This window comes from Diabrotica virgifera, chromosome 3 (assembly GCF_917563875.1).
Source record: "Diabrotica virgifera virgifera chromosome 3, PGI_DIABVI_V3a".
In the NCBI taxonomy this organism is placed as follows: Eukaryota; Metazoa; Arthropoda; class Insecta; order Coleoptera; family Chrysomelidae; genus Diabrotica; species Diabrotica virgifera.
This window is the reverse complement of record NC_065445.1, coordinates 157,334,089-157,358,767: the sequence shown is the minus strand read 5'-3', so window position 1 is coordinate 157,358,767 and position 24,679 is coordinate 157,334,089. Positions and strand designations below refer to the sequence as shown.

The 24,679-nt window shown below is 34.8% G+C and overlaps 1 protein-coding gene across 1 annotated transcript in view; it reads left to right on the top strand.

Annotated features, from left to right (window-relative positions):
- The window catches only part of LOC114345298 (uncharacterized), a 436,109-nt gene that overhangs the window by 243,420 nt on the left and 168,010 nt on the right, over positions 1–24,679 (top strand). Inside the window, exons 19-20 of the mRNA XM_050647575.1 lie at positions 1,927–2,185; positions 5,753–6,048. Of these exons, the coding sequence (XP_050503532.1) occupies positions 1,927–2,185; positions 5,753–6,048 (555 nt within the window). The remainder of the gene's footprint in view (positions 1–1,926; positions 2,186–5,752; positions 6,049–24,679) is intronic.

The window sequence follows — 24,679 nt, the reverse complement described above, 5'->3', positions numbered from 1 at the left end:
CCTTTGTCTCCCACGGAGCTGTCCGCCCCTAGAGATTTTGAGTAGTTACGTCATGACTTACTTATTCACAAATTTTGGTGCACTCGATCATGAGCGTCAAAAAAAAATAATAAAGACCGCGACTTTGACCCCTTATAACTACCCTCGTCCCCCACTCTGGTTTCCGCCCGTAGGAGAAAGTCATGTATACAACTGATTCAACATATCCCCATATAGTTTGTTCATATTACTTATCACTAGCAAAATCACTTCTATCTCTCCGACTATATTCATATTTACTTGATTAAGAGCATAATGCGGCATATTTTGATGTTTTAAAAATATCACATAAATAGTTTTCTATACATATTTACATAATAGGTTCTTGGAATTAGCCAGTTAGAGACTCAAAAATTATCTTTAATAGCATTTGCATTGTTAATTCTGTCAAAGAAAGTGGAACGAGGTCGTTGCGTTGTTGTTGCTCCAGGTAACTATAAGTCAAAGAAAAAGAGTTCGCTTTTTAAAACATTTTTATTTGGAATCAAAATAAACAGAAGATAAGATAATTAGCCTTAATTACTCATTAAGTTCGTTAATAAAATATATTTATAATTTCTACGCATCGAGCTTACTGTTCGGGCCGATGTGACGATAGTTTTGTACATGAATGAATGATTTTGACTATCGCACGAAATAGGAATTGCTTTTATTAATACGTTTTATCAAATGTACGTTTTATTTCTTCCTGTAGTGACCCTGTGTTTGTGATTAATGATCCTAGATATAAGTATGAGCTCACGACCTCAAACCGGTCAATTGTGGTTATGTGTGGATGATTGTTTTGTAGTCTATCCACTATCAGGATCTTTGTCTTTGATATGTTTAATTGCAGACCAAATATTTTACTGTCGTTTTCAACCAGTCGTATAAGATCAATCAGCTCTACTTGACTATTTGCAAGAAGGGCTGTGTCGTCTGCGAAACGTAGGTTGTTTATTTTATGACCATTTACTGAGATGCCTTTTTCCCATCCTTCAAGTGCTCTTCTCATAATATGCTCCCCATATATGTTGCATAATTGTGGAGATAGTATACATCCTTGTCTGAGACCCCTTTCTGGATGAAATTCGTTTGAAAGTGTGTCAAGTACTTTAACTGATCCAGTAGTGTGTTCGTATAGTTCAGTTATAAGCGAAATAAGGTGTTGTGGTACGCCTACTTCTTTTAGTATTCGCCATAAAGTGTCTCCACATGACCCTGTCGAACGAGTATATAAGTAAATATTGCATATTATAATAAAGGCATAAGTATTTGGTTACTTTTTGAGTGCATGTTGCATGCATATTTTAACCATTTTAATGTCCGACTGGTATAATATTTGACAAATAATGACATGAATTCGAAGTCAGTTAAATATGATATAATGCCGTAGGGCGTTATTTTGAAAAATAACGCCTTAGGGCATTAAATTTAAATAACTAGATAAATACTGTCAAGTTGACAAATATCAACCTAAAAACTATGGTTACCACAATTACGTTACGACTATTGCTGGTGAATGTACTTATTTAAAAACTAATTAATTCAAAATTCACTCAAATTTTTTGCATATAAAGAATAATTTAGTCGGACATTAAACGTTGAAGACACCACGGGTATTATCGATAATAACGCTTTCGGTCAACGTATATCCCTCCGGCCCAAGGCCCTCGGTATATACACCATTGACCTCAAGCGTTATTATCCTTTTAATACCCTTGGTACCTTAATAACTATTTAGTGCATATAATTCAGGCTCTATATAAGTTATTTGACAGCCTATGGAGTGGATTGCAAAATGGAACTGTCAAAATTCGAGAATGAATTAACTGATTCTTTAGCATTAAACTGGGTCAGGGTATCAGGAATGTATTTTCCATGTATGATCTGATGAAATTATTGTAGGTTCAAGCAAAGAACAATACTTGGTATCCAATATGTATGGACTGGACGATATGGAATACAACCTTCGCAGACCTAGTATGTCAAAAGTTGGGATATACTGCTTCCGCTACCTTAGAATCCGTTCCAGAACCTAAAAACTTGACGTCAAAGATAAGCTATAATTTGCAAGTGATGGCTGAGCATGACGAGTCTCTGCACTTTATAGAAAATATTGTACCGAACTGTGATCAATATGTCTCTATTAGTTGCCAAGAATACGGTAAGTGTTCAATGAATAGGAGATACTTTCTGTAACATTTCATAAATTCTAAAAATATTTTTTTCTACGGCCGTGCTAAAAGAGCCACTTTCACGCACGCATTTCGTTTCCGAAAGTTGAACGTTCCCGCACGGCGTGCGTGAAAGTAAATTTTCCCGAACGGCGTGCGGGAAAGTAAAATACCTTGTAAAATGGCATTATAATATATTATGATACATACAATAAACTAATATTTAGATATTATTTACTAATTTATTTCAAATTTATCTTATTGTGTTCATGTTTTAATGAAATTAGCGCGATTATTTCATTCATAGGAGATTCTGACCAATAGAAAGCTACAGAAATCTAAATTAAATCGACTATTTCACTAGATTGTTTTTAACTGATAAAACGTCATAGCAACGCATCGTTTCCTACTGACAAAACTCCTTAGCGACGTGATTTCTCAGCGACAAAATTATGACAGATCCGTCACGAAAGTGTCTGGTAATAACAAATAAATAAATATTATATTTCGTTAATATGGTGCATTAATTGTCTCGTGAAATAGTCTTGTCGAATATCATTCGAGAGAAAATTATTTACCGGCAAAATTTTCTTCTGGTTTATGAAATTTAATTCGCGAAAATTGCCAGGCAACAAACTTTCATACCAGTCGAAAATATTGCCGGCAAAATTTTCTCTCTTGTGATATTATATACGATTATTTCATTCCTAGGAGATTCTGACCAATAGAAAGCTATAGCAATCTAAATTAAATCGACAATTTTTGATAATTTCCCGTCGTCAAGTATATTACGTCAGATGCCCTTCGTTGCTACGAAAAAATACATTCAGTGACATTAATGACAATTAATGTTTTAAAAATTATAAAAGTGATGACTTTCAACCGTCAAATTAATATTTATAACAACTGTTTGTTTAAGGGTCGGTTGTTCGAACGCTAATCAACAATGATCACTATCAAATATTTAATTACTGTCACCAAAACTGTCAATGTCAACTTTTATTGGGTTGCTGAAAACATAATTGATTAAAATTATGAGATTAGTTATTCAATTAACATAATTGATTAAGTAATTTCATATTATGTTTTCAGCAACCCAAGCAAAGTTGACATTGACAGTTGGTGAGAGTAATTAAATATTTGATAATGATCATTGTTGATTAGCGTTCGAACAACCGGCCCTTAATTGTACTAATTTGTACTTACATAAATAAATTACAATAAAATTTTGGTTTTGAACAGTTTTATTCATGAAATAATCACAACAAATTGCACTCGACCTCTGAAATTAATATAGAATTTTTGCTCTCGTGACACTTTGACATAATTTCACTCGCCTTTGGCTCGTGAAATTAAATCTGTCAAAGTGTCACTCGGGAAAAATTCAATAATTTCAGAGCTCTTGTGCAATTACTACTGATAATTTTTGATAATTTCCCGTCGTCAAGTATATTACGTCAGATGCCCTTCGTTGCTACGAAAAAATACATTCAATGACATTAATGACAATTAATGTTTTAAAAATTATAAAAGTGATGACTTTCAACCGTGAAATATTTATAACAAATGTGTGTCTAATTGTACTAATTTGTACTTACATAAATAAATTACAATAAAATTTTGGTTTTGAACAGTTTTATTCATGAAATAATCACAACAAATTGCACTCGATCTTTAAAATTAATATATAATTTTAGAGCTCTTGTGCAATTACTACTGATAATTCGATGAAATTCGATTTTGACATAATATTTTAAAGTCAGATCAATAGATAATTACAATGGTTTTGAATCGTCGTCATGGAAACCAATATCGTCGTCGTGGTAACCCATTATATCGAAATTTTGGTTTTGACAACCTTGTCCCAGAATTAATTTGTGTATTTTCACTTCTACATAAAAATTGACATCTCTATTTTTTGTGGCTTTTTTCCAAACGTACGGCCCTAGAAAAAATATTGTTCCTAACACATGCGGAAAGTGTCTTCCCCACACTCGACTGCTTGCCCGAACTCCGCTATCGCGTCGTTCGGGTCAACGGCAGTCTCGTGCGTGAAAGTATCACTTTCCGCACTAGTTAGGAAAATAACTATTTTAATTAAGATAATGAAATATTTACCTAACTTCTTAGTAGATTTAAAGTATCTACTTTGGTATTTGGAAGCCTCTATACTACTACTTTAGTAAAAAAACTACAGTCTCTTTAATCTGTACTCTGAAGAAATATTTAGGGAGGCTTTGTACGACAGACAAGAGGGACTCCAAATCTAGTCAGTGAAGCAAGTTATCGGAGAGGTCTGAAAATAAATATTTCAAAGACAGAGTGGATGGCACTTGGAAAGATAAATGTAGATCAAGGTGTGCTTTCTCTTGATGGAGAGGAGATAGAACGGGTAAACCATTTTAAATACATTAGCAGTTGGTTAAATGTAAATTGAGACTGTGATGAAGAGATAATAACCAAAATTGAAATATAACGTAAGGCTTTTATGACCTGCAAACCAGTTTTATGTAACCTAAGCCTAAGAAGGTCCTAAAATGTTACGTGTTGTCTATATTATTGTACGACTGTGAGACATGGACGTTAAAAACGACAATGCTAAATAAATTAGAAGCATTCGAATTGTGGTGCTACCGACGAATCCTAAAGAAATCGTGGGTTTCGCATACTTCCAATGAAGATGTTCTCCTAATGATAAATTCAGAACGTCTGCTCATAAACATCATAAAGAGGAGAAAAACAAAATACTTCGGCCATATAATTAGAGAACCCAAATACCATCTACTTCGGTTTATAATACAAGGAAAAGTGGAGGGAAAGAGATGTATTGGTCGAAAGAAACTTTCATGGTTGCGTAATATTAGACAATGGCGTGGTTCCAAGGTAGAAGAATTATTTTGCGCAGCAGCCAATAGAGAGAGGTTTCAGGAACTTGTAAACATGATGACAGCGAATGTCTGAATACGGACACGGCACCTGAAGAAGAAGATACTACTCTTAAATGGTAGCACTGCGCGGTTTTTAGAGGTCCATTGACCATATATAATAAAACCCCGTTAACGTTGTAGTTCCCTTTAGCTCTCTTATTTTGAACATAATCAATAGTCTAATCAGTACCTATAATACACTGTGTTAACTTGCTGATTAGGTATAGGGATTTAAAATGGCAATACTGCCGGCTTCCCACATGCAATAAGCTGCATATACGATATGTGAACGGGCTCTTACTAATGCTGAGCGGTGTGGTTCCAAAGTTAAAGAGAGGGGAGCACTACTGAACGAGGAATAGTAAGCAATAAGCAACTAATGTATATAACCACTGCCGGTAATTTAACAAGGGTATTACGGTACCTACTCCTGGTAAATGAGTAATTTCCGAACTTATATTATTTGTTTGAACGTGCTAATGGACGAGAAACATCGATACTGTAGTGGAATAATAAGCAATGTTGCCGATTTTAGCGCTTCCTTTAATGTGGTATATTTAATTACAACGTAAACGCTCTGTATCAAATACATACGGGGTAAATAATAAGCATGAAATCTGTATTTTCCAGTTTGTGGAAGTTCCGCCAACTTAGACGTCACCTCAACAGGAATAGTGGGCGGAGAAAAAGCATCTGCCACGAAGTGGCCAAGTCTTGGGCTCCTCTATAACAAAAAGAGCAATGTTTACTGCACCTCGACTTTGGTTACACCTCTTTGGGCAGTAACAAGCTACTCCTGCGTCGTTGGACACACATCTCAACCCATTAACAACGATGATTGGCTGTTTTACGCGGGGGGTACCAATAAAGGTGATAATTTTACTAGTCAGGTTAGGAAGTTGAAGGAAATAGTAGTTCATCCACAAGTAAGTATGAAGTATTCCTGTTCATCATTTCTTCTTAAACGTTCAGCAATATCATTATTTTTTTATTTTATTATTTTATTATATTTTTTATTTATTATAATAGGCGAAGCAATAAAGCACTAAAATCGGCCTTACCTCCGAAAAAAAAATGACAAGACGGATCTTAATAATTCTTTTTGCATTCGATTCTTGAATGCGCCAGGAAACTTTGTGACTACGAGCCATGATATATTGAAAACCTGCATTCAAAAAATGCATTCCTAAAGTGCATCTCAAACAGAATAAAAAAAATTCAGAACCCGTCAATTATCGGCGAAAATGAGTTCAATTTTGTTACTCTGGGGTTTTTGGGGTCACTGAAAACGAATATGACTGACGTCGTAAGTGATCTACGGATTACCTGGTGCCCAGGGTACCTACTGTATACCTCGTCATTAAAATTCATTAAAAAATTAGTCAAAAATCATTACTCGGGTTTTTAGGGTCACTAACGACGAATATGACATCGGAAGTGATCTACGAAGTACCTGGTGCCCAGGGTACCTACTGTTTACCCCGTCTTGTGGAGTTTTCGGCAAAAAATTTATTAGAAATCTAGTCAAAAATCATTACTTGGGGGCTTTTGGGGTCCCTAACGACGAATATGACATCGGAAGTGATCTCTGGAATATCTAGTGCTCAGGGTACCTAGTCTTCTGGAGTTTTCGGCAAATTCATTAAAAAATTAGTCAAAAATCATTACTCGGGGGTTTTTGGGTCGCTGACGACGAATATGATATCGGAAGTGATCTACGGAATACCTGGTACCAAGGATATATACTGTTTACCTCGTTTTCTGGAGTTTTCGGCAAATTCAGAGGCGGCTTTACCTATTGTGCAAGGTGTGCGGTGCATACGGGCGCCGGCATGCTGGGGGCGCCGAGCGATAAAGAGCGGGTCCTTTACTTTGTTTCAACATAAAATAGGCTTTAAAACGATTAATGAAAAATTACATTGGCAATTAGGCGCGATTTATAGATTGCCGCCCGCCCGTCTGTCCGTCCAACACTCCAATGGACGGGCGGCAATCTTTTGATTCGTTTGAAGACATATCGGCAATGATTTCGAAATAGGTTGTGGAACCTATAAAGGTCAAATTGCTTGGGACTTGCCGGGCATTTTCAAAGGCGTTTGTACACGTGTCGCGGAGTAATTTTGCGAAATAAGCGTTAACGGAGTGGATTATGCATTATATTTAAGTTTAAGAAGAAATCTGCGCCTTTTGTCGAAGTGGGCAAAATTTCTTCATACGCGAAATTTACAAACTATTGTTGTTTAAGTGCGGTAAATTAAAAACTCATTAAGTGCTTAACTACTACTTGGACAGAAACTTCTTTTTGTGGACCACTCGATTCAGGTCGGTAAGTGGTTATTTTAAATAATATAATTTAAGAATTATATTTATCGAAAATGTTGATTAACGTTAAATTCAAAACAAATACAGGTTAACCGTGTTCGAAGCGTTTTTAATGCAACAAAATAATAATTTATTTCAAGAAAATTGTCAACGTTCCCAAAACGAACAATTATTATATACAGAATGGGTAAAAGTCAGCAATGAAAAAAATCAATTACATAGTATGATCACGCAAATGCAAACACATATAAGTATGCTAGAAAATCAAATCAAACAGATTTGCAAACAATCAAATAATAACGCTAAAAATACTGAGGCAACGCCTCCTCCCAGGCAAGAATACGAGACTGATGAAGAGGAACTGGCTAAAGAAACAGAATGGGTAAGGGTAAGAAACAGGCAAAAAAAAAAGGAAAATAATGAATACCTCATTTTCTCCACCTACTCCTACAAAAAATGAAGAAATAACCAATAGGCTTGAACCTAAACAAAAAAAAGTCCAACCTCCACCACCAATAATAGTGGAAGGAATTAAAGAATATAATAAATTTATCGAACTGCTCACAAAGGAAATAGGTATAAATAAATTTATAATCCAAATGGTAAATAAAGAGAACTTCAAAATTAAAGCCAACGATGAGGATACGTATCGTGGCGTGACAAAAATACTACGAGAGCAAACACCACACAGTTGGTTCACATACGAAGATAAAAGAACCCGACCAATTAAGGTAATAGTCAAATATCTCCCGCATTCGTGCAAACCAGACAGCATAATTGAAGAATTGGTAAGGAGAGGTTTTAAAGCAGTGAATGCTATAAATAAAATTAAGTGGCGTACCAAGCAACCACTTGACATGTTCATAGTGATTTTTGACAATAGCGAAGATATAAATAAAATACATAGTATACAGCATATACTACAATGTAAAGTCGAAATCCAACCATTTAAATCCTCCAAATTAATATCTCAATGCAAAAATTGCCAGGCATATGGGCATACCCAAAAATTTTGCGCCAGACAAGCGAGATGTGTCAAATGCACAGGGAAGCATCATACTAAGGAGTGTACCAAATCAAAAGATGTCAAACCTAAATGCGTACACTGTGGACAAGAGCATCCAGCTATCTATCGTGGCTGTAAAGTGGCTATTGAATTACAAAACATGAGGAATAGAGCAATAGATAAAAAAGGGGGGTTAATAAACATCCTTCAGTAAGCAGGCAAGTTAACGAAAATCTAACATTTGCCAATGCAGTAAACAACGAAAAGGAAAGTGGCAAAAAGGAGGAACGAACTAATAATATCGAACAAAGTCTGCAACTCATATTAGCGAAGCTAGAAAATCAAGAACAAATCATAACAACACTGGATGAGAGGCTAAAAAGATTAGAATATAGTGCCAAAGGAGCTATACCTAAATCGAAACAATATTAATTCAATTAAGGTACTAGTGTGGAACGCAAACGGACTCCTGAACCACCAGCAGGAGCTTCAATTAGTTCTACAGACAGAAAATATAGATGTATGCCTCATCTCAGAGACACATTTTACTAAACACTCATTTATCAAATTTCACAGTTATAGAGTCTATCATGCGATTCATCCTGATAATAATGCAAAAGGAGGAAGTGCAGTGATAATTAAAGAAAATTTACAACATTACGAAGAAGCCAACTACGTAACAGAAAAAGTGCAGTTAACTGCAGTAACACTTAGAACTCTTAGATACCCACTGATAGTGGCAGCAATCTATAGTCCTCCGAAACATGCAATAAGTAAGGAGGAATATATTGACCTCTTTACCGAGCTGGGAAATAGATTTATAGTAGGAGGCGATTATAATGCTAAAAATACCCACTGGGGCTCAAGGTTAACCACAACAAAAGGCAGAGAACTTTTAAAAGCTGTGAATGAATACGGAGCCATAACCTTGTCAACAGGGAAGCCAACTTATTGGCCTACTGACCCCAACAAGATACCTGACCTAATTGATTTTTTCATAACCAAAAATATATCGCAAAACTACCTGAAAATAGATGAATGTCATAAGTTATGTTCTGACCATACAGCAATAACACTAACACTAAGCGAAAACATAATATATAAAGAAAATAACCCTTCGCTAACTAATAAGTACACCGACTGGACAAGCTTCAGACAAATGCTAGAAGAAACAATTAATTTAAACGTTTCTCTTAGAACCGTAAAAGACATTGAAAAAAAAGTTGACCAATTCAATAAAGACATCCAAAGAATATCTTGGGAATGTACTCCAGACATCAAAAGACGCCTAAAAGGATGCAACTACCCGGCAGAAATTAGAACGCTGGTATACGAAAAACGGAAAGCAAGACGAAAATGGTTCCAAAGTAGAGCTCCTCAAGATAAAACAATTGTAAATAATCTCACCCAACAACTAAAAAGAGAGATAAAAGAATTTAAAGAAAAATCCATTAGGACATACTTAAACAACCTAACGAATGAAAGATCCACAGAATACTCACTATGGAAGGCAACCAATGGATTAAAAAGACCAATGATGCAAATACCACCCATAAAAAAAGAAGACGGCACTTGGGCTAGAAGCAGCGAACAAAAAGCAGAATGCTTTGCTACACATCTAGAAAAAATATTTCAACCGCATCAACAACAACAAGAAGAAGAAGCATTACAGAGCAACTATTTGCAAGAAGAAGAGAACATAATGCCAGTAACTGTAGAAGAAGTAATAAAAGAAATCAAGTATAATTTAAACCCGAGAAAAGCTCCTGGCTTTGATTTAATAACAGGACAAATATTAAAACAGCTCCCAAGAAAAGCAATTGTCAAGTTGACCTATTTAATTAATGCTGCGATCAGATTAAAATATTCCTTCATTGTGGAAAGTGGCGGAAATAGTAATGATACCAAAACCAGGCAAACCACCACATATAACCTCTTCCTATAGACCAATATCACTGCTACCCACAATGTCTAAATTATTTGAAAAACTTCTCCTCAGAAGATTGCAACCAATTATAGTAAACAAAAAATTAATTCCAAATCACCAGTTTGGTTTTAGGCAAAAACACTCAACTATAGTCCAACTCCACAGAGTCACCGATATTATAGAAAATGCACTAGAGGAAAGAAAAGTTTGTTCAGCTTTATTCTTTGATGTTGCCCAGGCATTTGACAGAGTTTGGCATGAAGGACTATTTCATAAATTAGAGACTATTCTTCCAAAATCATACACAGACATAATTAAATCGTACTTAACTGATAGATATTTCAGAATCAAGCAAGATGATGCTTATTCTGAACTTAAAGAAATAAAAGCCGGAGTCCCCCAGGGTAGCGTATTGGGCCCGGTCCTATATCTCCTTTATACATGTGATCTACCAGAATTCGATAACTACTGTTTAGCTACCTTTGCCGACGTCACCGCCATATTAGCAGTAGGTAAAGATAACGTAGAAACAGCCAATAAACTACAAAATGCGATAAGCAAATTCCAAAAATGGACTAAGACGTGGAAGATTACATTGAATGAAAGCAAATCAGAACATGTTGATTTCACTAATAAAAAAATTCTGTACGCACCAATAAAAATTAATGGACAAGACATTCCGTATGCCAACACAGCCAAATACCTGGGCTTAACCCTAGACACGAAGCTTCGCTGGAAAGCCGTTGTAAAGAAAAAGAAGGAAGAATTAAATATTAAATATAAAAAATTGTACTGGCTACTGGGAAGATATTCAGGGTTGTCAACGTATAACAAGATGCTAATCTACAAACAAGTTATAAAACCAGTATGGACGTATGGTATCCAACTGTGGGGATGTACAAAAAAGACAAACTTGAAAATAATACAAACTTTTCAAAACAAAGTATTAAGGGGCATAGTTAACGCACCCTGGTACAGCCGTAATGACGATATCCACAAGGATCTACGAATGGAGCCCGTCGACAAAGAAATCCGAAAACATGCAGAAAGTCATGAAAAAAGACTTCTTCTCCACGAAAATATTGAGGCCATCCAGCTCCTGGACAACTCAAACCAGAAAAGAAGACTGAAGAGGACCAAACCTCACGAGTTGGTGTAGTGTGCGACAAAGCTAATAGCGGAGCATTGCGCGACAAGTGTGCAAACAACGTGTTGGTGTAGTGCGTGATAAAGTGAAAAGCAGCGCTTTGTGTGATAGTGCGCAATCAAAAATTGCGCCAGTAATAATAAAGACAACTAAGAAGACATCAAAGGGTGACTCTTAGATATTAAGTAGTTAGTAAGATAGGATAGATAAAAAGTTACTCATTGGTCAAAGACCAGATTGTAGCACTTAGCAAATTAAAAAAAAAATATTTAAGTTAGTAAATATAAAGTAAAGCAGCTTTTAAAAGGAAGATTTTCTTTCCAAAATGATATTAGTATACTAGTAGATTTTCTTTTATTACTGCCACAATTATTGCGACTTTCAGCGGAGTCAGAGCTTCTCAAAAATTATCCGTATTAACAATTGGTTGTTGATTTTGTTAGTAATACTGAAAATACGACGTTCATCCTAGATTAGATTCGGGTAGGTTGTTCTGACGCTGTGAATACCTATTGGCTTCCGACATCATTTATATTGCATTATTTACATCTGGATTTCTGTGTACATTATAAGCGTACATAACACCCTCTATACCCTATGTACTAGTACTAGATAGGTACCTATTCGACTACTCCATTTTGACTGCGCGCATACCAAATAGTCCTCGGGCCCACATATAAAATTATTATTTATGACCTCACTGTCGAAACTTTTTGTACATACTTGTTATTTGGGTGGAGTCGGACAAATTTGGAACTTGGCGTATTATGGGACGTTTGTCTGTCAAGCTGTCACGAAGTTGTCAATTTTATGCAAGAAAAAAATTTATAACCACATTGGTCATTTTATTTTAATCAATAGTTTTTATCATATAAACAGCGAAAACAATTTTGTCGGACAAAAATATTGGGCCATATGACGCGTCGGACACGCTAAATATGTCAAATTTATGAAAATAATAAATTTATTTGGCCACATGGCTAATTTTAACAGAATCTACCATAAAAAATTTTTACAATAATGTGGTAACCTTGTCGGACAATTTTCACGGGGCTTATGTGCAGTCGGATGCGCCGAAGATGTCAATTTTCTGGATTTTTTTATTTACAACCATTTTTCCGACAAAAATAGGAGGTTGTAAGTAATTACATTCTAAATAAAAAAATCTAGGTGTCCGACAAAAATATTGGGGCAAATCGACATACAAAAAATTTAATTTTTATTAGTACTATAAAAGTATAACTATACTTTTAAACTATACTGGGTTCGTGAATCCTTTATATTCACAACCATTTTTCCGACAGAAATAGTAGGTTACAAGTAATTATATTCTTAAACAAAAAATGTAATTGTCACAAAAATGTTGGGGCAAACGAACAGAAAACTTAATTCTTTTAGGTTATCGACGCCCTTAATAGGGGGCATTGTCAAAAAAAATTTTAAAACAGTTTTTCTCGTTTACTTTTGAATCGATTTAGCTGAAAATTGGTACACACACTAAGTACAACATTTAAAAGAGCGTGACGTAGAGTTGTACCCAAAATTTTCCAAAAAATTTTCCGACAAGAGGGAAAATACTCCTTGCACAATGACGAACATCGTTCTGTAGTTTTCTTTCTCGAATTTAAAAAAAAATTGCGACAAGAGGGAAAATTTCGGAAAATTTTTTGAAAATTTTGGACCCATTATTATTGTCCGGCAAGTGATCCAATATGCATAACACATGTAAAAAAACAGTACAAAATAAAAATGACATACGTGGTACTAAATAAAAAAATTCGAGGAAATTGACATCCTCGGCGCATCCGACTGCGCATAAGCCCCGTGAAAATTGTCCGACAAGGTTACCACATTATTGTAAAAATGTAGATTGGTAGATTGTGTTAAAATTAGCCATGTGGTAATAAATTTATTATTTTCATAACTTTGACATATTTAGCGTGTCCGACGTCATGGCGTGTCATATGGCCCAATATTTTTGTCCGATAAAATTGTTTTCGCTGTTTATATGATAAAAACCATTGATTAAAATAAAATGACCAATGTGGTTATTAATTTTTTTCTTGCATAAAATTGATAACTTTGACAGCTTGACAGACAAACGCCCCATTACCATAATGCGCCAAGCTCCAAATTTGTCCGACTCCTTCCAAATAACATGTACAAAAAGTTTCGACGGTGTGGTCATTTATAATAATTTTATATATGTGGGCCCAAGAACTAAAAGGGCGCCAGGGCATCAACTGCACACGGGCGCTACACGGGCTAGAGCCGCCTCTGGGCAAATTCATTAAAAAATTTGTCAAAATTTATTACTCGGGGGTTTTTGGGGTCTCTGACGACGAATACGACATCGGAAGTGATCTCCTGAGTACCTGATGCCCAGGGTACCTACTGTTTACCTCGTCTTCCGAAGTTTTCGGCAAATTCATTAAAAAATTAGTAAAAAATTATTAGTCACGAGATAAACAGTAGGTACCCTGGGCACCATATTCGTTTTCAGCGACCCCAAAAACCCCAGAGTAACAAAATTGAACTCATTTCCGCCGATAATTGACGAGTTCTGAATTTTTTTTTTGTCTGTTTGAGATGCAGTTTAAGAATGCATTTTTTGTATGCAGTTTTTCAATATTATATCATGGCTCGTAGTCACAAAGTTTTCTGGCGCATTCATTTTTTTTTCGGAGGTTCAGTGCTTTATTGCTTTGACTATAAGAGGTTTTGCCATATCTCTGTCCATTCCTCATAACATGGCCAAGATATTTTAGTTTACGCTCTTTGACGGTGTTAATTATCTCGCATTCCTTGCCTATTCTACGTAGGACCTCAACATTAGTCACACTATCCACGCACGAAATTTTTAACATGGGTCTGTAACACCACATGTCCAATGACTCGAGTTATCTTAAAGAAGCTTTGGAAAGTCTCCAGGCCTCTACTCCGTATAATAACGTAGAAAATACATAGCATCTGATAATAGAGATGTTGGTAGCAAGGGGTAAATCGTGACTTCTGAAAAGCGACTTCATCGCTATGAACGCTGATCTCGCTTTTCCTGTGCGTTGTTTTATTTCACTTGAGTGGTCACAGTGGCTGTTTATGTTGGTACCAAGGTATGTGTAGCTGTCCACCCTGTCAATTGGTTGTTGATGAACCAAAAGCTGAGTATTTAATATTTCGCGCTTACTGACTACCATGTACTTTGTTTTTTTCGTATTGAGATTAACTCGGTGTTCTCTATTTATATCTGATCTCTTTACTTTAAAATCTTAAATAGGAACCCCCGTTTTTTATTGCAGATTTGGATTCCTCATGAAAAATAAGGAATATTTATTCGAGACATTTTTTAGAATTGTTGATAGATGGCGCTGTAATTGGAAAATACGATTTATTAGTGCCATCTATCAACAAATCTAGAAAATGTCTCGAATATCTTACTTACTTTTTTATGAAATATTCAAATCTGCAATAAAAAATGAGGGTTCCTATTTAAGATCTAAAGTTATCCCCACCCCACCTCCATGGGTTTGAGTGGGGGGTGGGGGTGTCGTGTTAAGTGTTATTCGATAGGTTTTTGAAAAATATTAAACACGTTTTTTTTTGGTTTTTCATTTCGAACTGTATTTTACCTAGGGTATCAGGATAAATAGTTTTTTCAGATTATACCACCATCTATCCATAATTCGAAAAAAAGTCTCGAATAAAAGTTACTTATTTTTGCGTAAGCAATCCGAATTTGCAATAGAAAATGTGGGTTCCTATTTAAGATTTTAAAGTTACCCCCACCCCACCTCCAGGATCTGGAGGGAGTATCGTGTTTACTGTCATTCGATAGATTTTTGAAAAATATTGAGAACGTATTTTTCAGTTTTTTTATCCGATGTATATTTCGCGAGATATTCGACCGTCCCGCTACTTTTGGGACACCCCATATATTCTGCCGTGTATCACATTTAGTACTTAGGTAACGTAATATTTAGGTAACGTACCTGTATTTTAAGACAAACCTTCTAAAATTTTAAAAATAAATCAAACAACATCCGTTAGCTATTAATAGGTAGTAGTCCAGAGAAATAAGATTTTTCTCGTGACACATCCCCCCCCCCAGGCCAAAACCAAATTTTTTAAAGTAGAGTCCTTTTCATGAGCATTTTTCAGTGCGTCACAGTTTCTCGATTTCTTTCTAACGCAATAAATTGTATGTGACAGAAAAAAAGGCACGTCTGTGATTACAGACATTTATAACATTTATTCTAATTATTCTAGTTGTCGATAGATGGCGCTATAATTGAAGAAAAAATTATTTACGAATTATATAATATATCTACGAATATAATTTGTACAATTTATAAGACTATACAAATCAAAGAAAATACCATTTTATAAATGCAATAAACACAATTGATTTGTTTTTATGCCAAATTGCAAATAAAATGTGACAACTGTCAGATTTAACTAAAATGTCATTTTAGAATAAATGTCATAAATGTGTATTATCCAAAGATCTTATACACATAGATTTGGCCAGCTCCGAAAAATAGCGTAACGTGGGGTAGTTCTGGTCGGTGGTCTATCTATCTCTCTCTACCGGCGCTTAACTTTCTCTCTCTAGGATATGATGGCTGCCGCCTCTGTGTCACTGTCGTTCCATTACTCCCACTTCTTAGTAGATACGCTCACACTCGTACGACAGACCAAGATAGCTAGACCACCGTTTACACCCGATCCATTGAGTAGCATATCCCTAGCCAAGTCTATCCTTTTACATGTCTCTGGTATTATCACGGGCTTACCTTTCTTTCTATCATTTGTGACGCGCTGAAAAATGCTCATGAAAAGGACTCTAGTATGGACATTTATATTAATAAACTATATGTTTCCTTGCAGCCGATTTTGATGATATACATAGTTATAAACAAATGAAAATCAAAAAACGGTAAATGTTCGCTTTTATCGTCTATTACTAAAAAGTGAAGCATTCTAAACATATTTGAGAATAAGAAACTCATAAATCATAAAAAAACTTCAATATGGCGTTCGCTGAATATATCTATCCATATTTGTTGCTTAGAAAATAGCAAAAAGTCAAAAATTTTGAGATTTTATAAATGTTCATAACTTACGTAAAAATTAAGTTAGAATCGTCTTATTGCACGGAATGCTGAGCCTTCTTGTGCTTAAATTATATTATAAATTTCAAAGCAATTGGTCAAATAGTTTAAAAGTTATTTAATTTGTTTATCCCAAATTCATTTTTTTGCAACACTATAAGTCAGAAAATTATGAGGCTACAGTAATACTTCGGACAGTTTATGAAAGAAGAACATTTATACTATTAACTTAATTAAAAAAAAATTAAGCACTCATGGGAGTGGCGACAGAAGTGAAATCTTCTTATAGTATCTAAATTACGAGCTCAATGATTTTTTCCCATCCAAAAAGAAGTGCTATACCTATATTATATACGCGTTGCGTACGTTCTATGCTATTTATGTATACATATATATAATATATATACGTACGAAATTTAGTTCGGCAAAGTGATGACGGTCGCAAACACAATACTTTTTCCCTATGTAAAAAGTGCAAAACGTCCCTAAAACAGTTTTCACTTCACAAATTTATTTCTTCGAAGCAATGACGGTCGCTAGTTTAATACTTTTTTCCCATCTAAAAAGTGCACAACGTCCCTAAAGAAGTTTTCATTTCAAACATTTATTTCGTCGAAGCAATGAGGTCGCGAATACGGTCGCTAATTCAATACTTTGTCTCCATCTAAAAAGAGCACGACGTCTCTAAAGAAGTTTTCACTTCAAAAATTTCTTTCGTTAAAGCAATAACGGTCGCTAATTTAATACTTTTTCCCCATCGAAAAAGTGCAAAAGGTCCCTAAAGCAGTTTTCACTTCAAAAATTAATTCGTCGAAGCAAAGACGGTCGCGATGACGGTCGCTAATTCAATACTTTTTCCCCATCTAAAAAGGGCACAACGTCCCTAAAGAAGTTTTCACTTTAAAAATTTATTTTCGTCGAAGCGATGACGGTCGCTAATTCAACACTTTTTCCCCATTTAAAAAGGGCAAAACGTTCCTAAGAAAGTTTTCACTTCAAAACATTATTTCCTCGAAGCAATGACGGTCGCTAATTCAATACTTTTTCCCCATCTAAAAAGTGCACAACCTCTCAACTTCTTTAGGGAGTATGTATTTAAGAATGTATTTCGTCGAAGCAAAGACGGAGGCTAATTCAATACTTTTTCCTCATCTAAAAAGTGCACAACGTTTCTACATAAGTTTTCACTTCAAAAATTTATTTCGCCGAAGCGATGACGGTCGCTAATTCAACACTTTTTCCCCATTTAAAAAGGGCAAAACGTCCCTAAGAAAGTTTTCACTTCAAAACATTATTTTGTCGAAGTAATGACGGTCGCGATGACGGTCACTAATTCAATACTGCTTCCCGATCTAAAAAGTGCACAACGTCCCTAAAGAAGTGTTCACTTCAAAAATTTATTTCGTCGAAGCAATGACGGTCGCCATGACGGTCGCTAATTCAATACTTTTTCCCCATCTAAAAAGTACACACAGTGCCGGCGCTAGGGTATAAGGTGCCCGCCTGTAAAACTATCACAAGCGCCGCCCCCCCCCACACACACATACACACAGATAACCGTAGTACAACCCCAGCCTCGGGGACATTATGTATGTTCTAATGGAACAGTGAGACTCACATGTCCAAAGATCAAACCGGTCACACTGCGTAACCTGGAGTGGTACCTATCTGACCGCCAATAACCTGGAATTGTATCTATCTGACCCAGAAGCTATACCACCACCCCTCCCCATCGCAGTACATAACGAATGAGGAGGTTTTGTAGTGAACGTTACCTTGGATGCCCTGGGTAATGGGACATCCTCTTTATGTGGTTAAACCACCTGATTTTAGAGGCAGCTAGAAAAGCTTTTCTCCCTATTAATGACTTGATTTTGGACTTGTGTCCTAAAAATGTGTGTTCAGGGCAGCGAGGCACCGACTTAAGTCGGTGTCCCGCTATCCGCAAATGTCCCCGGGAAATAAAGTTCGCTTACAGTTTTATTGGACCCATCATCTGACAAAACAACTTCACTTTAACTTTTTTAAGTAATTGGGTAAGACAACTAACATTGTTTTTTTATTTCTTGTTTTTCGGCTCTTCTTTTTTGATTTGTGCCCCAGATAATTTGTTTTGGATCCAATTTTATTCCAATAAATAAAAATAATAACTTTAAAACCTCAAGATTATGCTTCTGCACTAATGTGAAACCGTAATTTAATAATAGTACTGAGTACTTTTTACAATACAAATATAACAAATATAATTTTATATTAATTGAATGCAACACTAGATTCTTTAACTGCAGAGTACAACTGACAAACTATTCTGTATTATAATCACATGAAATAATACTAAATCTAAAGCCCGCACTTCACTTTCGCCGAAGTCTATCGAGGTTCAACAAGTACGAGAGTGTAGACGGCCACCTTGTGCAACTTTGCCTTACTTCGTTTTACTTCCATTCTCTGTCGGTCTGGCGCGTCCGAGTCAAAGGGATCTTTGTCGGTATCGCACCGCTCTTTGTCGGTATCGCACTTCGAACGACTGTGTAGAGAGGGTACTTCGAACTTCGGTCAACTTTGGCGAAGTAACTTCGCCGAGAGTGTGGAGCTTGTTTAAAGAGCACTAAACTAAATTTTATATAAAATCTTTATTTTAAATATTATGTTTTTATGGGATTAATACTTAACTTGATACCTATTAATAGGTACATAATGCTTAAATTAGACAGGGGGCAAGAAACCAGTATCACAATCTTGTTTATTTTACTATTTAGAAATCATATTCATTTCCTCTCATGACTGCTGTTACAAAACTAACAACTTGCAAGAAATTTGAAGAAAATAAACAAATCATTCTCATTAAAAGCAAAGTTGTTTGGTTGAAATAGGGTCTTTGACCAATAAATTATATATCTAAATGGCAAGAAATCTATGCGGCATTGCATATTTTGTATATTTTTGTATATTTTACATGTGTGATATGCAAAACTAGGAAGCACAGATTAGGGTATTATGATGAATTTAAACCACATTTAGAAAATGAATTTTTCCATTTTAGTATTTTGCATAACACCAGCAGAAAAAAAGCTCATTCTGGCGCCTCCCAAACAGGGGCGCCCGCCTGCAGTGCAATTTTGTAGCAAACTTCACACCCTGTAGAATTGTACTGATTTGCTATTAAAAATTCCATTTATGTTCAAATGATTTTTAATATAGTCTATTATTATTAAAAATTATTAATATAGCGAAATGTTTAATTTTAGTATACAGGGTGGGTTGAAACTCGGAATGATTATTTTCTGAGTTTTCTTAAATGGAACACCCTGTATTTTAGTATTGTATTGAAATGATATTTTATAGTACCTTTTTATTTCTTAAGCATTCCCTATACCTAACTGCTTTAATTTGTAAGTTATTCGTAGTTCTTGTAGTTCTTTAAGCCAAACATTAATTACAACAAAAATTACGTGAAATTTTATTAGGATTGCCGTGAAAATATTCAATCATAAATAATTTTTTGAAAATAAATACATGTTAATCTGGAATGATCCTTAAATCATTCGAAACAAACCATAGACACTTAGATTACGAGAACGTTCATACCAATATGCAGATTTTCAGTGACACTAACATTTAATTCATTTTAATCATTTATAATAGTTTTTGTTCGATCAGATTTCTCGTAATTTAAATGTCCAGTTCGTTGAAGTTGAATCCGCTCTTGTAAATTTTGAAAAGTTTCTCTTTTTGGTTGTCATCTATCATGGAATTGCTGACGATAAATTCTTATTGCTAGTAGCACATTTTTATTTGTTCTACTATCCTAGAAAAAAAAATCTGAATCAGTTCCTCATTGGAAAAATTCATATTAGTAATGGTAGCAAAGCAACTGGAACTTCAAAAATAGTAAAATGTTTAAGCAAATCTTATTTTAGTTTAAGCATATTTAGTGTCAAAGTCATAGCCAACTAGATAGAATATTGTATGTTTTTATTAATATTAAACGCACCAACAATCTTATTTACCTACGTAGGTATTTTGATATATTAACCAGTATTAATAAATTAAGGGTCAGTCAAGATTAATATGTGTTTATTTTCGAAAAATTATTTATGATTGAATATTTTCACGGCCAACCTAATAAAATTTCACGTAATTTTTGTTGCAGTTAATGTTTGGCTTAAAGAACTACGAATAACTTACAAATTAAAGCAGTTAGGTATAGGGAATGCTTAAGAAATAAAAAAGTAGTTTAAAATATCATTTCATTACAACACAAAAATATAGGGTGTTCCATTTAAGAAAACTCAGAAAATACTCATTCCGAGTTTCAAACAACCCTGTATACTAAAATTAAACATTTCGCTATATTATTAATTTTTAATAATAATAGACTATATTAAAAATCACTTGAACATAAATGGAGTTTTTCATATCAAATCAGTACAATTCTACAGGGTGTGAAGTTTGCCACAAAATTTATAAAAAGCCTTAATTATCTTTTAAACTACCCTGTATAATATTACAAAACCTCATATTTCAAGAAAGAAGACATCGAGCAGAATCTAAAAATGTAAAAATATACAGGGTGCCCCATTTAAAAAAACGAAGTTATAATCAACTTCCGGTATAACCGGAAGTAACAAAGAGACCAAAATATTTACATTAAATAGTTCATACATCAAAACCCTTGTATTCCAATTTTCATGATTCTTTTACCTTTAGTTCTCGAGATATTTTTAATAGGCCCTTTATCTGCCTCACTCTGTATACGTACACATAATAATTATACGTACAAAATTTATTTCGCCGAGGACATGACGGTCGCGAAATAAATCCTTTTTCTCCTTCCTAAAATAGGTTTTACATTTATTTTAAATTTAAATACTTCTATACAATTTATATAAACCTACACATAATATACCTATATATTATGTACAAAATTTATTTCGCCGAAGCGATGACGGTCGCGATGATGGTCGCGATGATGGTCGCGATGATGGTCGCGAAATCAATCCTTTTTCCCCATCCTAAAATAGGTTTTACATTTATACTTACTTACTTAAGCCGTCCTCTTGTACCTTACGGTGTCGAGGTAAGTGGAGAAATGAGACGTCTCCATGCCTTTCGGTCGGTAGCTAGTCTTTCTGCTTCTCTCCACCCAATATTTCTTTTTTCCGCAAGCCTTTCCAATATTTGCATTCCACGTTCTTGCTGGCCTGCCTCTTCTTCGTTTGTTGTCAGATGCCGCTTTCCATACCCTCTTTACAGTTCTACCTTCACTCATTCTCGCCATATGTCCGAACCACGATAACTGTTTCGTTTCAAGTCTGTCTAAGGTCCTTCCAACACCGCACCTTTCACGTATGTCTTCATTTCTTATACGATCACGTCTGGTCACCCCGGATACCGCACGTAAATATCGCATTTCGCATGCTTGGATTTTACTACGGATGTTGTCGTTCACTGTCCACGTTTCACTACCGTAGAGTAGCACCGGCTCGTATACGGTTTGAAATACTTTCATTTTTGTTTTCAGGCTTACTTCTTTCTTCCTAATAAAACTTTTATTTAGTGCATAGTATAATTTTGTTGCACTCATTACCCTGCTGTTTATTTCTGGTTCTATATTTCCTTGCCCATTCATTGTTGATCCTAGATACTTGAAGTCCTCAACTTGTGTAATGGTCTCATTATTCAACTTAACATTTATATTTTCTTGTGTTTTCGATATTACTAAAGCTTCTGTTTTTTCAATATTTATTCTCATCCCAAATTTCTTAAAGGCTTCATTCCAAACATTCACATTTACTTGCAAGTCTTTTTCTGATTTTGCCACAATAACCAGGTCATCGGCATATATCAACTCTGACACGCAAACTTGTTGAAGTTTATACACCCCAACCCTAGTTCTTTTTACCTTACCCCTGCATTCTTTTGCAATTTCGTCCATTAGAGTGATAAATAACAAAGGACTCAGAACACCACCTTGTCTTACACCTGTCCTTGTGTAGAATTCAAGAGATGAGCAATTGTTCGTTCTTACAATATTACGTGTACATTTATATATACTCTTTATTGCTTGGATTAACTTCGGTTTCACATTTCTACGGTTTAATATTTCCCAGATCTTGTTACGTGGCGCCCGATCAAATGCTTTTTCCAAGTCCACAAAACAGAGATACAACTTACTGTTATGCTCTAGGGCTTTTTCTGATAACTGTCTCACCGTGAATATGAGATCGGTTGTACCTCGCCCTGGCCTAAAGCCGCATTGGCTGTCATCCAGTGTGGCCTCGATCTTTTCTCGCAGCTTTTTCTCTAGTATTATATCGTAGATTTTACTAGCAACTACCAACAATGATATTCCTCTATAGTTAGAACACTTATGTTTATCGCCTTTTTTGTGTAATGGTAGAATAGTTGCAAGCGTCCAATATCTAGGTATGCATCCGGTACGCCAACAGCTCCTTATGATCTTCCATAGTAATTGTAATCCTTCTCCTTCCATATATTTAATTAGCTCAGCCTTAATATTATCGTGTCCTGCAGCCTTGCCATTTTTTAATTTTAAAATTGCTTCCCTGTATTCTTCGTATGTTATGTCATCATCATCTTGTTGTTCATTTAAATTGTACTCCTCCCTGTCATTCTCTATTTCGTTGTTGTCTCCCATTAATAACTCCATAAAATGTTCTCGCCATCTTTCGGTAATCTCTTCATTTTTTAATAATATGTTACCATCTTTGTCCTCTAAACCTGTTAATCCGTTTGATTTTTTTTGTCTTAGATTTTTTAAAGTCCTATAAAGCAACTTCGCATTCCCCTTACTATCACTTTCCATTTTATTTCCAAATTCTTCCCATTGTCGATTCTTAGCTTCTTTAATTTTATTTTTAACCAGTATTCTCTGTTCCTTATATTCTTGATAATTACTTTCACTTTTATTGCTTATATACTTTTTCCACAATTTTTTCTTCTTCGAAACTTCCAATTTTATGTCATTATTCCACCAAGCTGTACCTTTCAGATATCTTCCTTTCGTTACCCCACATACTTTACTCCCAGTTGCGTACACCAGCTCCTTAAAAGTGTTCCATAATATTTCTATATCCTCCTCATTTTTCCAATTTGTCTTACATTTATTTTGAACTTAAATACCTCTACACAATGTATATATACATGCACATAATATATAACATAAGCGACGACGACGGTCGCAATGCCGGTCGCGATGACGGTCGCGAATTCATTGCTTTTTCCCCTATCCAAAAATCGCACAACGTCCCTAAAGAAGTTTTCATTTTAAAAATATATATATATATATATACGTACAAAATTTATTTCGCCAAAGTGATGACGGTCGCGATGACGTTCGCCAAATGAATCCTTTTTCCCCATCCAAAAATAGGATTTACATTTATTTTAAATTTAAATACTTCTACACAATTTATATACACATACATTATAATATATGTATAATGTATACGTACAATATTTATTTCGCCGAAGCGATGACGGTCGCTAAATCAATCCTTTTTTCCCCATCCAAAAATAGGTTTTACATTTATTTTAAATTTAAATACTTCTACACAATTTATACACACATACATTATAATATATGTATACATACGTACAATATTTATTTGGCCGAAGCGATGATGGTCGCTGACGGTCGCCAAATCAATAATTTTTCCCCATCCACAAATAGGTTTTACATTTATTTTCAATTTAAATACTTCTACAAAATTTATATATATATATATATATATATATATATATATATATATATATATATATATATATATGTAACGATTGGTCGGTGAACCAACTTTGTATCTTTTGATCACTGAGTATATATATATATATATATATATATATATATATAAAACAAGGTTTATTATTGGGGAATTTAGCAAGTTCTAGGTGAAAGAAAACACTTTTTACTTGTCCAAGCTTTCGGAAACTTTAATAAATTGTTCCCATCGTCAGGGTAAACTGCAATATAAAATATATGATGGTAATTTTATGTTACAGGACCTTACAAAACTTACAGTAA